This window comes from Haliotis cracherodii, unplaced genomic scaffold (genome assembly GCF_022045235.1).
Source record: "Haliotis cracherodii isolate W230 unplaced genomic scaffold, xgHalCrac1.p SCAF_13, whole genome shotgun sequence".
NCBI lineage: Eukaryota > Metazoa > Mollusca > Gastropoda > Lepetellida > Haliotidae > Haliotis > Haliotis cracherodii.
The window spans coordinates 18,814,784-18,830,341 of record NW_027266268.1 but is presented as its reverse complement, the minus strand read 5'-3'; the positions used below and the strand labels follow the sequence as shown (position 1 = coordinate 18,830,341).

Genomic DNA, 15,558 nt, shown 5'->3' with positions numbered 1-15,558 from the left:
CACGGCTGCTGCTTTAAAAAACAATCTCATAATAATCAGATCTTAGTTCTCGCTGTCGCTAAACAATGTTCTGAGGACATCCCATTACGGGTCACGTCAGAACGACCTTCCATCCAACCAATCAGAGCGTCGCTTACCAGATCATGAATGTGACAGTCGGAATGTGTTTTCCGATCATGAAACCACGAAATATTTAACACGGGGTATTCCGAATGACTGTTACGGGTTTATATCCATACAATCTAGGCCATCTATAAGCCATTCCAGAACGTTCGTCTTATCAGTTTTAACATTTTTCATCGAGAATACGTCAAAATATGCTTAGAAAATCATCGCCAGTTTGAAACCAGTGTCGTAAACCTCGAGAAAGCTGTCTTCTGATTGGCTTATGTCGATTTCTTGTCAGTCATTTCATTGGTCGGTCAAAATTAACGAAAGGTCGTTCTGAAGTGACCCGTAATTGGATGTCCTCATATCTTTGTTTAGCGGTAGCGAGAACTAAGATCTAATTTTAATGAGATTGCTTTAAAAAATAGTTGCAAATCTATACCAAACCAATAATATTCTATTGGACAATGGGATGCCCGTTAATATGGTATCCAAAAGGTAGTTTGTTCATGATTATAACCAATGTAACTATAATAATATTAATTATTACAGCAATAATAACAACAAAAGTAATACTAATAATGGACCAGTCAATTCCATCCTGAAACTGTCAAAATGATATTTAAAGGAAAATGTTAATATCAAAAAGACGATTTTGTAATTAAGTTAGTGAGACCGTTCAACATCTTGGATACCCTGCTTTGGCACAAACCTCTAACTTAAAAAGACGTGATGTCATGGCTCGCTAATTTCATTATCGTCTTCGCCATGTCGTAGATTTTACCTCGAGTGAAAATGACAAACGTTTGTGGAATAGGCCCATACAAGACAAATGCACGGCAATAAACTTGATATTGTCCTTGGCAAATATGAGGACCTCGTATATGAAATGTCCCGCCTGTATACCAAGTTTGAAGTTGTCAGACTCCCCATTGTTCTCGGTGACTTAGGTCTGATACATGTACCTCCCGATCTCTAATCGCAGATCAGGAGAACGCCCGGGAGTTCCGCCGAGAATACAGCCTTCCTGACCAGCTGGGTAATGTAGGAGGCTGCAGTGTTGGGAAATCTTCATATCCTTGGATATGTTCTTGGTGGGTACGACTCGGCAGCTCTTCTTGGGAGAAGTCCCATTCGCTGTCTTTAGGCCAATGAAACCTGGTAGAGACTCCTGGCGATTAGTGAGTGAGAGAGTTGGGTTTAACGCCGCTTTTAACAGCATTCCAGTTATATCACAGGCGTGTCAGCTTGATGTGGGAGAAAAGCCCGAAGTGATGCAGGTCTCAGACGTTTGCCACTTCAGTGAAACGCTGATATGGTGCTGACAAACCAAATACCTAAGAACATAATCAGGGCGAACCGGGATTCGAACCAACAATCATAGGTTTCTTGCGTGTCCAAGGGACGCAAATCTGCACAGCGAATCGCGCCGCCTTAGACAACTGTACCCCCCCACCCCCCAACACCACCCCCCACCACCCCAAACCAACACCACCCCCACCACCCCCACCCCACCACCCGGCAGTTAGACCCGGAGGAGATACCTCGAAATGCTACGATGCTGTATTCCAACCTGTGCCAATTGTTACAGTCGTTACGGTGAGTACACTTCTCACATTTACTACCCAGTACATCTGCATGATCTACCCATCGCTTATCCATTCACGCAAGTGAATTTATCGTCACATCAATTCAGTAGCTGACACATGACAGTAATCGCAATTGTTGTAGAAGTTTTATTATTTTGAACAATATTTCAACAAATATATATTCTCAAACATAAATATAATGTATAAGAGATGAATTTTATCTAAAACACCCAGCAAGTCAGCAGTAACAAGAAATAACAAATAATCAGCCGGGATACGTGAACGATTGACAAAAATAATGGTTTAGTTTGAGAAAAATGCGTGTTTTTTATCTTTAAAAAGTAAAAGCGGGTTAACTTGTAATGATCGAAATACTTACATTCCTGAGTAGTACAGATTGTATTGACACACTAAAATATAGAACTTTGGTATCCTCTTTACTATATGTTCGTACCCTTTTCATCATCACCAGTACAGTCTTTTTATTTGAAAAAAGTAGAGATGATTTATCCCAAAATAATTTGCTCAGAATATTTCTCAAAACTGTTTCATCAACGGCTATTCCAACAGGAAACAGTTTCGCCTTTTCTTTGAGTGAGTGTTTAGAGTTTTACGCCGCTTTAACTATCGATCACAGGGAAATGGGCTTAGTATCCATGTGGGGAATTAAACTCGGACCTTCTAGACTTCCCTGTAAGTACCTCCATCTGTGTATTTTAAAACACATCTGTTACATGTATGTACGTATATGCATTGAAATTAATAATGTTTATATATATGCACAAACAAGCAAAAGGATGGATCAGGTGACCGCAAAGTCTTAAACAAACAATCTTTGAATCAGAGAACTACTGTTTTCGTCATCTTAAAAGATAATTAATTATCATTGTGAATCTAACACACACGCAATAGTTCCAAGGCACCAAATCTTACAATCAAAGTAAGCTGAATGTTACAGTTCTCAACCATCAAGACAGGAGACCGTTACTGTCAATGGCATTCACATAAACAAATCAGAATTAATGCAGTTACATTAACTTAATTAAACACCGTTTCGTCAGCATCTCAGTTATTTCGCACAAAACATAAAAAAATGCCTTATTATGAAAAAACATATTTAAACCCTGATATGACCTCCACCACAGCAGAAACATGAGATCACGAATTTGGCGAAGGTAGCCAGCCATCCTTCGATTTGCCTTTAAATCCGCGACCAAAGTGAGAACAGTGGGGATCATAATATGCTGCATACTGATGTCCCACGACCCTCACCTTGTGTGAGCCAGTCCATCGTAGGGGGAAGCAGGTGGCGAGGAGGTTCTTCATAAAACGTAGGAAAGTAGAGCCTGGATGATGAAGGACGAAGAGGGAGATAACTCTCAAATTACCATTTGTAGTCATGAATCATCGCTAACCCATTGGTATTGTGGAATCGTTAGCATGAAAAATCTTTCGAATTAACGAGTCATATGTATTGAGTTATGATCATTCAGGTAAATATACATTGACTGCTAACAGTAATTGTCCAGAAGGTGTATTATGGACAAAAGAGGTCCGAACCTACAAGTTTCAGTTTCTATACACATCCTAAACTGTGAGAGCTAAAGAAAGTATTTATCCATGTTTGATGGTAGCTAAAAATGAAACACACATTTTTTATGGTGACGTATTTGATACGGATACCATAGTTGTGTCTTGGACATTAAGTTTGCAGTGTTTCGGAGATTGTTTTCAGACTAGTAACGTAATGTTAACGTTTGTATTGTTTTGGTCAAAATCAATTTTATAGTGTGTACTTTCGTTTTGTTCTGAAGGATCGCTGGATGTCTTTTCACTTATACAAAAGCCAAAATCAATTACTTCGGACACTGGTACACTGTAGACCTTCCAAAACAGTTTAGACTCACCATTTTCCAAACAAACATTTTTCATTGTACATTTCCAGATAAACGAGGTATGATGTTTAACAGGTCTAAAATGTCAGATTAACAAGGGACCCTCTATAAGGAGGTTCACATGTACATGATGACACAGTTTACACAAGGAGTAACCCCGTAGTACTATGTATGCGGTCCACGCCCTGGAGCATACTGTTGTGAAGAAAGGGATAGCGGGTGGTCCGCGACAAGTAGTATGATGTGCGTGCACTATCGCGGCTAACAACGAGTTCTGGTAACGAGTTCAATAGCTTATGATGGTACATACTGATGTGAGGTATCCAATTACTCTGAAAACGGTTACAGCAAATTTGCACATATAACACCAATTGAGATGTATCGCGACAATGATAGGAATTCATTTTCTGTAAAATTGGAATAATTGTCACCCAAGAGAGCAATAATAATAGTGTCATGTCATTCACCAAATGATTGTAAAGGTTGACACCTTAAGGAAGAGACAGTTGACTCCATGACATAGTCCTTGTCACACTGACCTGTGAACAAGACGAATGTCCACGGGAGCGTAGTCAATTTCATCGTCATGACATGCACGTGCAGAACATGCGCACACCTTCTCTAACTGCCAATGGGCGGTGGGGTAGACTAGTTCTTAAAACGTTAGCTCGTCACGCCGAAGGCCTGGGTTCGATTCCCCACATTGGAACAAAGTCTGAAGCACATTTCTCGTATCCTCTCAGTGATAGTGCTGGAATATTGCTAAAAGCTGGCATAAATCAATCTCACTAAGTCATTCTCTACGTGTAACAATCCAAATATTTTGGCCAAATTTTGTGTACCGACTCCTTGTTCCACCTAATGACTGAGATGCATGAGTAGTTATGTACTTCTTACGCCTCAAACGAATATCATCGAAAGTTCCACCAATCGTTACACCCCTGACTGAGATGCATGAGTAGTTATGTACTTCTTTACGCCTCAAATGAATGGCATCGAAAGTTCCACCAATCATTACACCCCTGACTGAGATGCATGAGTAGTTATGTACTTCTTTACGCCTCAAATGAATGGCATCGATAGTTCCACCAATCATTACACCCCTGACTGAGATGCATGAGTAGTTATGTACTTCTTTACGCCTCAAACGAATATCATCGATAGTTCCACCAATCGTTACACCCCTGACTGAGATGCATGAGTAGTTATGTACTTCTTTACGCCTCAAATGAATGGCATCGAAAGTTCCACCAATCGTTACACCCCTGACTGAGATGCTTCAATAGTTCCACCAATCGTGACACCCCTTACTGAGATGCTTCAATATATCCACCAATCGTTACACCCCTGACTGAAGTGCACATTCATCCTACTCACCTGATTGCCGTGACCAGTGTCATGCCCGTGTGTTTCGACGTGGAGTAGTCACACCTCTCAGGGTTAAACCCGATGTTGTCGTTGTCGACGAAGGGGTAGTGCACAGTTTCTACTCCAAATATGGGCAAACCTGAAATATATCGATGATTTAGTTGTAAGGGATGTATGATCAGGCCTGTGAAAAGGGAATAGCAACTGTAAATATTCTCATGGAAACAAGACATTTAGAATTTTCAAAATGCTTAAATCGTCGGTTTTCTCTTTTTCAGCTATGTAAAAACCCTGGACCCCGCCCCACGAAGCGATCCTATTGCTACGACGATCAGAAGTTCAACACACTAAAATTGACAAAAGCTAGTAGTAGCATTAAGATTGCTTTGTGGAACTCCAAGTATCGAGTAACTTCTCGGATAACTCATTTGAGAAAGCAAAGATATGATACCGGACGCATCTTGAACACCCATGTGCATCTTAATTTTTGATACACAAAAACATTTCAGATACAAATTTGTTGTCAGCTTTAGCCCTGAAACGTATTAGTGAGTTTGATCAATATCACGGCGGGGGAGGGGGTTCGAGATACCATAGGCTTCACCCGTTGAGCCTATGTAGTGATTCAAACACAGGTCTGCGGCTTGACCAGCCAACGCTTCAACCACCAGGCTACCCCTTCATACCAAGGTATCACATATCTTATTCCCGAGGCATCTCGCTTTGCATCCTCCTTTACGGTAAAGTGGACAAGAGGAGACATAGTGGATCGGTTGTCAGGTTTGGTGAGTTGGTTGATAGCGTGGCATCGTACCCCACGATCGATGCTCATAATATCAGTCACTAGTGAGTTGGGCCAAGACTCGATTATTTTCAGGCCGTCGTCATATAGCTGTAATATCGCTGCGTTAAACAGCAAACTTCTGTATACCAATTCTGTCACTCCATAAGTTCACACGACATAGGATTGCTGAAAACGGTGTTAAGCCCAGTCTCACTCACTCACTCCTAAAAACAGAGCTTACGCGTGACGGAAAGCCAGGCTGCTATCCTGACCATCGTCTGGGACATGGTTTCGAACGTCTTGACACCGAGACGCAATGGAGGGAAGAGGCGTGACGTCAGCCGGGTGGAGGCGTATGATGTCATATCCGGGGATTTCACGTAAAAGATGCGCAACATCTTAACGTATTTACAGGACCAAATTGATCCATCGAAATCATCAGTCGAGTCGGAGTTGACGGTTGTTTCCACTGAAAGGCAATTATGGGATAAGAAATAAAAGGATGGAATATACCTATTGACACATGTTGTAGCTCATCAACACGTTTTGGGCATGATGTCATCTGACACAATAAAGTTTGGCAATATATCTTCTAATTTAGTTTTTGTCTAGATCAACTCTAGAGTTTGTGTGTGTGTGTGTGTGTGTGTGTGTGTGAGAGAGAGAGAGAGAAAGAGAGAGAGAGAGAGAGCGTGTGTGTAAACAAATTAGTTAACAATGTCGTGATGGACCGACCATGCAATATTCTTATTATATGTGTCTGTGTGTGACTCTGTGTGACTCTGTGTGTCTGTGAGCGTCAAATTTGGTCAGTATGTGCCTCCCTCTCTCTCTCTCTCTCTCCCTCTCTCTCTCTCTCTCTCTCCCTCTCTCTCTCTTTGATTGCTGGTCGTGGTGGGTGTGTAGAATGTGGTGACTAACTGTCTTCCTTACTTACGTTTCACGATATTCTCGTGTGAGCGTACATCTCGGGTCTCGATATTCACAACCTTTATTCCCTGCCAAATTGTAAAGTTGACACAATATACAACCAAGAATATACGTGATTTATCCAATAAATCTTTCCACGTATTCCTTTCCACTGGACGATACACATTCGCGTTGTGTTATAAATGATCAAATCTAACTTCTGTAATATTTTTAATAATATCTACATTGTATTTTCACATTTAAGTTTACATTACCCTGTAGTGTGATATAATACCAATAAGAAACGAACTCTTTGATGATAAAAAAATCAAAGTATTAGCCAAACAGCTCGTCAGATAAGAGTATGACGTGCACATTTACTTTTTTTTAAAGAAAGAAACAGATTTACTTATTTCACATGTTGATCGTTAATTCTCGGCTGCATCGTTCACATTGGCAATAAGCCGACAAGAAATATGGCTGATGCATGACAGCTTGAGTCGCCCAGGAACATAAAACATGTGTGAGTAAGTAAGTTGGGTTTAACGCCGCTGTTAAAAGTATTCCAGTTATATCGCGGCGTGTCTGCTTAATGTGGGAGGAAAGCCGGAAGTGATGCAGGTCTCAGACGTTTACCACTTCGGTGAAAACCACGAGCACGGGTATGGTGCTGACAAACCTAGAAACATAATACGGGCGAACCGGGATTCGAACCCACAATCATAGGTTTCTGGCGTGGCCAAGGGACGCAACTCTGCACAGTCGCGGCGCCTTAGACAACTGGGCCACCCGTGCCCCCTATAAAACATGTGTACAAGCGCACATCGGTCTATATGTCATGTCACCTTGGTGACATCGTGGGTGGGCAGCCATGGGGTCCAACATGTGAAGCCGGCTCGTGGCGTCAAGCAGGTATTAGACTAGTGGCCCAGTCGTCAACGGCCTCGCAATTCGATAAATACAGATTTGGTCACCTTAGGAGTGCCACAAAACCTATGATCCAAGATGCGCAGTAATTATGCTTATGTCAGCATCATGCCCGTGCTCGGGGGTTTACCAAAGTTGTAAACGTCAAATGCCTACATCACTTCAGGCTTTCCTTCCACATTAAGCTGATATAACTGAATTACTGTTCAAAGCTGTGTTAAAGGGGGACTCTGCTTCTCAGTCTGTTCATCTCCAGTTTTGATCTGGACGTACTTAGGGACTTGCGTCAAACTCTGACACTGTCTGTATATATTTAGGGTAATCTTAACTGTTGGATAGATCAACATAAATAGAGTTTGACTTAACAGCCATATACAGCGGGCTTTCAATGAGTTCCATCAAAAGTCGGCCAATTGAACTGGGCCAAGACTTCCTAACTAACTCACTTACTCGTTGTAGCCGGCCCGATATGAATGGGATAATACAAAGCGTTATAAACCACTCTCAAACTCAAACCATAAACCCACAGGGATAAAGAAGTAATACATGAAAAAACACCGCGCAAAGAATGCCGCTGTACCAGTCTAGTGACACTATATGTCGGTAAGTCCCACAACTCTTTACAGACAGTTAGTTACCAGAACCAACTTGTAATTTCGTCTTGGTGTTATAGAGTTTTACTTACTGATTGTTGTTGAAGCCACATTTGTGCCTTAAGTATAGCTCCACTGAACGGTTCAAATACCGCACTACCAACAAGTCCAGACTGTCTGACGATCTCTGGGACGATGTCTTGCATGTCTGTAATCAATCGAGCAATCCACATAATAAGATAACAAACTGTCTTTGGGACCCGAGAAGATCCGGGGTAGAATAGGTCTTCAGCAACCCATGCTTGTCGTAAAAGGCGACATTACTTGTCGTAAAAGGCGACTAACGGGATCGGGTGGTCAAGCTCGCTGACTCGGTTGATGCATGTCATCGATCCCAATTGCGTGGATCGTTGGTCATAATGTCAATTACTGGATTGTCTGGTCCAGACTCGATAATTTACAGACCGCCGTCATATAGCTGGAATATTGCCGAGTACGGCGTTAAACAACAAACAAACAAAAACTGTCCTTGGGATCAGATATGAATCACGTTTTGCATGCGTATGCCGGGGCACTCTTTGCCCCCTCGCCAAAGACGCGAAACTTTATTTTACAGCGAATTAATACTTTTCAATGAATTATCACATCTTCGACATCACATCACTTTAAAACTACTCTTCATGTGACATTTTTCATTAAGACCTTAGACGACGTACGATCAAAATAATCTTACTGATCTCAAATATGGAAGAAACAAATAACTATTTCAGTCATGCTCTACGTACGTATTTCTTCATATTTAGGCGCCCCGAGGACATAGAAGATCCTGATAATCTGACAGTTTCGTCTAAACATTCCCATTCTGTTTGCTCCATGTTCAACAAAGCTTGTCTTCTCTGGGTCACGGTCGGTAGCGAATCCTGAATACTTTATGTTTGCTGTCTCGATGTTTAGGACTGACCCTGAAATCAGAAATATTATTAATTCATCTAATATGACCATGAAGATATTCTTTAAAACATCTTCAGTGAATACGTTTTATGTTAAGTCGTAATATAAACCTAAGCGATCACTGCTTGATTTGCGTTATAGTTTCTAAGTTTGTAGGCTGTTGGATACTGTGACGGGTAAGTCCCGGCAAAATAACAGCTTGGAAGTGATTGAAGATACCAACTGGATACTATTATTGACTGTGAGAAAACGCTGCAATGTCTTTGTCAGTCTACCATAATAAGGTGTTTCCTGAGAGCCATTTCAATATGAACTTCTGAAATTATACATTGCTTAATATCAGTTGAAACTCATTTTGCTAACGACCTTATTGATAAAAAAAAAGAAGCGACAAAAACCTATCCGAATTCATAAGAAATTATTCCAAAAGCAGAGTCGATTGTATGGTTCTGACTATATCATAAGCATGCACTCGTGAATCACTGTCAAATAGTAATAATATCAGAACAACAGAAACAACAAAATAAGCGTACGAGGTAAAAACAGGAGGAGCAATACGACAACCTTGTAGCGGCGACTTCTTCAGGTCTTCATTTAACGTATCGATTGTGCTAGCAAGTCCTTCAAACGTAGTGATGACATCCGTCCCCCTTCTTTGGGCAAGGTAATACATCTGGGGATTGTGGCACATGTCATGGTACTGGTATGCCTGTATTTCCACTTCCTTTGTGGCAGGCACAACATTCTGAAGTCCGAGTTGTTGTGGAGGTGAGTTGTTCTGCTTCCGAGTTAACCACATTCTGAATAAAACAAAGACCTTCGGTATTTCCAATGAATATAAACTCTATGTATTACACTATATTTCAATAGTTCCTCTCCCTATCCTATTAGTGCCGTTAAAGTATCGCGAAAGTGACTCGAAAGTGGCGCGATATTACGTAAATGGCCGAAGTATTTAGTATTTAGTGGCGTTATTAGCTGAAAACATATTGCAAATTGAAATCCAATTGATATTCAAATCTGGATCCAAGTAGATTTAATGGAGGCAACTCAACTATGATCCGCACAGCGAGAAACACCTTCATTGCCGAGAGCGTGCACAAGTTTTACGGGCATCAATGTGACACTTTACGTATATACCGGGTTCTTACTGTACTGGAATTGCGTCACCTTTATGCTATGTTCAGACCGGTTGCACACAAACACGGGAACATAAGTAAAAATAGGGAATTTCGTCTGAAGTCATTTTGGTCCTTGAATTTTTTAATGAAAGACTTGTATGACATACCTCAGTCCCAGTACGTAGACATTAAAGCCGTAAGTAGATTGGTGTATTTTCATAGACTCCAGGTCTATAAAAGGACCCTTATCCACCTTCCTCTCAACAGTCTCGCACTTCCAACACTCCAGGCCAGGGTTGGCCTGAAGCCACAGATTGGCGCCTTGCATGATGTCACTGAAAATATTGCATACTATCAATGTGTGCGTATCGCTGAAAATATTGCATGCAATTAATGTGTGGTTGTCAATGAAAGTATTGCATGCAATTAATGTGTGCATGTCAATGAAAGTATTGCATGCAATTAATGTGCGGTTGTCACTGAAAGTATTGCATACAATTAATGTGTGCTTGTCACTGAAAGTATTGCATACAATTAATGTGTGCTTGTCACTGAAAGTATTGCATACAATTAATGTGTGCTTGTCACTGAAAAGATTGCATACAATTAATGTGTGCTTGTCACTGAAAGTATTGCATGCAATTAATGTGCGGTTGTCACTGAAAGTATCGCATGCAATCAGTGTGCGTTTGTCAATGAAAATATTACATATAGCCAATGTGTGCTTGTCAGTGAAGAAGTGAATTACAATGAGTGCTTTAGAGAACTGAAAATATGGTATGCATGATATGATTGTATACATGTACATTAAATGAGTCCATTACAATTAACAATAATAGCTTGGTGATTTTGAAATCAGAGGCTTCATTCCGTGGTTTGATTGCCGAAATACCTGATTCAAGGCATGTGCGTACCTTTCCATCAGTATCTACCTGAAACGTTGAACTAATTGATATTGATCAAACAGGTATTATCATGTCATTCTATTGAACTGTAGATTGAACTTTATTTAATATAAGTGCAAGTTATCAGATACGTTACACACACCACAGTGCATGCTCCACATCAATATAGCCGGGCAATTGCCTCCGTGGATAAAGGGGATGGGGGTTCGGTCCCCTGCCGCGTCATACCAAAAGACGTTAAAACATGGTACTTATTGTTACTCTTCATGGCGCTTGGCATTAGGGGGATGAAACATGGACTGGTCATCTTGGAGTCAGTACACTGTGTTTGTACCCGTGAAGATTCCGGGGTAGAATAGGTCTTCAGCAACACATGCTGGCCGTAAAAGGTGATTGTGCTTGTCGTAAAAGGCGACTAAGGGGATCGGGTGGTCAGGCTCGCTGACTTGGTTGATGCATGTCATCGATCCCATTTGCATGGCTCGATGCTGATGATATTAATCACTGGATTGTCTGGTCCAGACTCGATTATTTACAGACCGCCGCCATTTAGCTGGAATATTGCTGAGTGCGGCGTTAAACAATAAACCAGCCAACCAACCACTGTGTTTGAGTGTGGAATCCATGTTAAACAGCAGCATGTTATATAACATCGGACTGGGCTAGCACTATAAAACCGATATATGCATAAAAAAACATACCTGAACTTCTGGAAGACTGGCGCAATGTTCGCACGCATGTTCCCTGCGTTCAGGAAGCGAGGCATGATGTCGATGTAAGCCAGGGGAGGTAACTCTGGTTGTCCTTCGATAACGGATGATTGATTTGAGCCCATGACTTCTTCATAGGTGGGTGGGGCCTCGACCCCTGCCCCGTGTTGGACATCCTGGGGGAGGACGGGGGCAGGGACAGGGGCAGCCCCCGAGGTAGATGCATCGGACTGACTTGTCGTTTCTTTTGGCTCCATTTGAATAGATCTTCAGTGATAATAATTGTAGTATTGAATTAATACAGATGATCATTAATAAGGAAATTGATATAACTCATGATTAAATAACGAGTATGTGAGTGAGTGAGTGAGTGAGTGCGTCAGTCAGTAAGACAGTGAACGGGTTTTCATGTCGCCTTCAACAAGATTCCAGGGTCACCACACATGAGTGAGTATGGTTTTACGCCATCGATACCGGGTCTTCGGCGTGACGAGCGAACGCTTTAGCCACTCGACTACCCGACCGCCCCCATCACGCATAAGGCTAACATAACGTTTGGATTCGAACTTAGGTCTGTGTCATGGTGAGTGAACGCTTTAAGTTCCTGATTATCATGCCTGACCTAACCTGAATATTTTGAAGGATATTTGGCTCCGGTAACTCACTGATAAACTACTTTGTATACTTTTAATGTTTTTAATCATTCGTTAAATAACAGTTTCACACGAAAAGGATTAAACGTGTAGTCTTTCACACAATATGTCACTGATCAAATCTCACCTCATCTCTAACCCGACCCTTGTCATATGATATTCAATACAAACATTTTAACAAAACAAAAACTTTTAAATCTTCAGTGAAAGCTCATTAGAGCCCCTGCAGTCCAGGAGAAACCAGCGTCCGGATCATAACTGCTGGGAACGTCTGCATATACACAAAGGGACAGTGCTGCGCAACCATGATCTGTTTATCCACATTATGTTTTAAACCGGGCGATAAACTTGGGTGGGTGAGTGAGTGAGTGAGTGAGTGAGTGAGTGAGTGTGGGAGGAAAGCCCGAATTGATGCAGGTCCTAGAGGTTTACCCCTGTGATGAAACCAACGAATGAAACTTGGAACGGTATCGTCAAGAGTGAGTGAGTGAGTGAGTGAGTGAGCTTGACGTGAGAGGAAAGCCCGAAGTGATACAGGTCCCAGAGGTTTACCCCTGTGATGAAACCCACGAGCACAAGTACAGTGCTCTCCTTAATATGGCGAATCAAAGGGTCCTGTCACGCCTAAGGGACGCAAATATGCACAGCGAAGTACGTAGCCTAAGACGACCACACTACCCGTGTCTACCCAGGATTAACGATGTTTTACAGAATATCGACCCTTGAGATGACCTGCCGCTATGAAGACAATAGAAAAGTGTTGTGAAAGGGGTGTTCCAAACAAGTGTTGAAAATAAAATTAATGTCACGGCCTATTGATTTTTGTCGACATGCATCACGTGTTTTGAGCTTTACGACAACAAGTGTACGGATGGGTGATCATTGTGCAATACTGATCATTTGGGGAGCAGTGCTAATCTTCCGACGTTGAATCGCAGTAGAGGCACCCCGTGAATCTCGTCAAATCAATTCCCAGTGCAACAGAGTATAGACGAAATTCCAGATCAACAAACTAAGACTACCTGGTAGCTCCCCATAATATATTCATGTATAGACGTTCAATACAGGATTTGTCCGGAATGCGGGGTTTCCGGACTAATGAGGTTTCATTGCAAAAGGAACTGTACGCATTTGGGTAATGAGGCAAGTGCTGAATAAACCAAGACATCGATCGATGTCAGTATTCACGCTTAATAATTAATAATCGCCCCTTCGCAGCATACATTCATGTACCCAATGTCCCCCCCTGCCACTGACAAAAACTTCTGGTGGACAACCACTTACCTTAATCAGTCGATGTGGGAAACTTTGCTCATCCTGTCCGAATAGACGATTTTACAAACCAAGGAAAGTAATACTCTAATGTTTACATGTACATAACACAACAATCTACCCATGCCTTGCACAAGAGACCCGATCCGAAAATAGCCACCGCCATATTGGCTGTCGTTGTCAATGACAACTGTAAACAAAATAATCTGATCGCTAGACCGTCGCTCCTTTGAGTGGCCCAGAATCACTTCTGAATAAACGGACGTCATGAGCGTGAAGTGACTATACTATTATTATATAGAACGTTCAATGATAACTGGACTTACTAGCTGTGAGAGATTTGTTGTGGTTAATCTGTTTATGCAATCAGTTTGCGTTGAACGCAATGACCTTCCGTGTATTTAGACCGTGTTTGTTGATTGGTTATACTGTTAACTGGGGGACAGATCGGAGTACTTGTTGTGTATGTCATACTAATCTGCGGTCAGGTTCCCAGTTTAAAACGTGGCTCCTAGGTGCCAATTTCTATCTTCAGTTCGATGCATGTTTAAATCGGGAGGAATGTCAGAACACATTAGGAATTAGACTCACTTGAATATTAAGATAAGTTGTTCGCGGTGAGCATTTGTGTGTGCGTGCGTGTGTGTGTGTGTGTGTGTGTGTGTGTGTGTGTGTGTGTGTTACGGCTTCTGCCGGTGTGTGTGTGCATGTTTGTGTTTATGTGTGTGTCTTGAGGCTGTGTTAAGGCTTCTGCCGGTCTGCGTGTGTGCGTGTGTGTGTGTGAAGGCTTCTGTCGGTGTGTGTGTGCATGTTTGTGTTTATGTGTGTGTCTTGAGGCTTCTGCCGGTGTGTGTGTGTGTGTGTGTGTGTGTGTGTGTGTGTTTGTGTGTGTGTGTGTGTGTGTGTGTGTGTGTGTGTGTGTGTGTGTGTGTGTGTGTGTGTGTGTGTGAAGGCTTCTGTCGGTGTGTTTGTGCATGTTTGTGTTTATGTGTGTGTCGTGAGGCTGTGTTAAGGCTTCTGCCGGTGTGTGTGTGTGTGTGTGTGTGTGTGTGTGTGTGTGTGTGTGTGTGTGTGTGTGAAGGCTTCTGTCGGTGTGTTTGTGCATGTTTGTGTTTATGTGTGTGTCGTGAGGCTGTGTTAAGGCTTCTGCCGGTGTGTGTGTGTGTGTGTGTGTGTGTGTGTGTGTGTGTGTGTGTGTGTGTGTGTGTGTGTGTGTGTGTGTGTTGGGGTGGGTGTGTCTGTGTGTGCGTGCATGTGTGCAGGAGTTTATGAGTTCGTGCTTGCGTGCGCGTGTGTGTGTCGTATGATCCAGACACAACACGCATTCCTAAATAAAGGCATTGACGTCATAATTTATTGCACCGTTTTCATGCTGACGTGGAATCTTGACCAGGCATACCATTGACTGAATGTATGAGCAACGATCAGACAGAGTGGTAAACTATCGACAAGGTAACACGTTGTTGGATCTCTGTTCATTCGGCGTCCTTCAAGTACTGGAATTACTAACATGGGGAAAACGTATTTCGTACTTGGTTAGTACTTGGATAGTACTTGATAGTACTTGGTGGTTACTACTTGGAAAGTACTTAATAGTACTTGGATAGTACTTGATATTACTTGAATATTACTTGGATAATACTTGGTAAGTCCGTAGTTATTACTCGGATAGTACTTGGTAGTGCTTGGTTAGTACTTGGTCAGTCCTTGGTTAGTACATGGATAGTACTTGATAGTACTTGATTAGTACTGGATATTACTTGGATAATACGT

The 15,558-nt window shown here is 41.9% G+C and overlaps 1 protein-coding gene across 1 annotated transcript; it reads right to left on the bottom strand.

Annotated features, from left to right (window-relative positions):
- Positions 1-1,912: 1,912 nt before the first annotated feature.
- Positions 1,913-13,932, bottom strand: LOC139459030 (uncharacterized). The gene is made up of 10 exons (XM_071240471.1): positions 13,798-13,932; positions 11,852-12,127; positions 10,413-10,580; positions 9,689-9,924; positions 8,959-9,135; positions 8,266-8,381; positions 6,682-6,742; positions 5,986-6,213; positions 4,970-5,099; positions 1,913-3,043 (listed from the first exon to the last, which is right to left on the bottom strand). Exons 2-10 carry the CDS (start codon positions 12,115-12,117, stop codon positions 2,932-2,934), a joined length of 1,494 nt encoding a protein of 497 aa, XP_071096572.1. The 5' UTR covers positions 12,118-12,127; positions 13,798-13,932; the 3' UTR covers positions 1,913-2,931.
- Between the last annotated feature and the right edge of the window lie 1,626 nt (positions 13,933-15,558).

Coding starts and splice junctions, on each gene's coding strand:
- LOC139459030 (XM_071240471.1), bottom strand. CDS start 12,117: ATGGAGCCAAAAGAAACGACAAGTCAGTCCGATGCATCTACCTCGGGG. Junction 9,925..10,412: donor GTCTACGTACTGGGACTGAG/GTATGTCATACA, acceptor TGTTTTATTCAG/AATGTGGTTAACTCGGAAGC. Junction 3,044..4,969: donor ACACTGGTCACGGCAATCAG/GTGAGTAGGATG, acceptor TTCATCATCCAG/GCTCTACTTTCCTACGTTTT.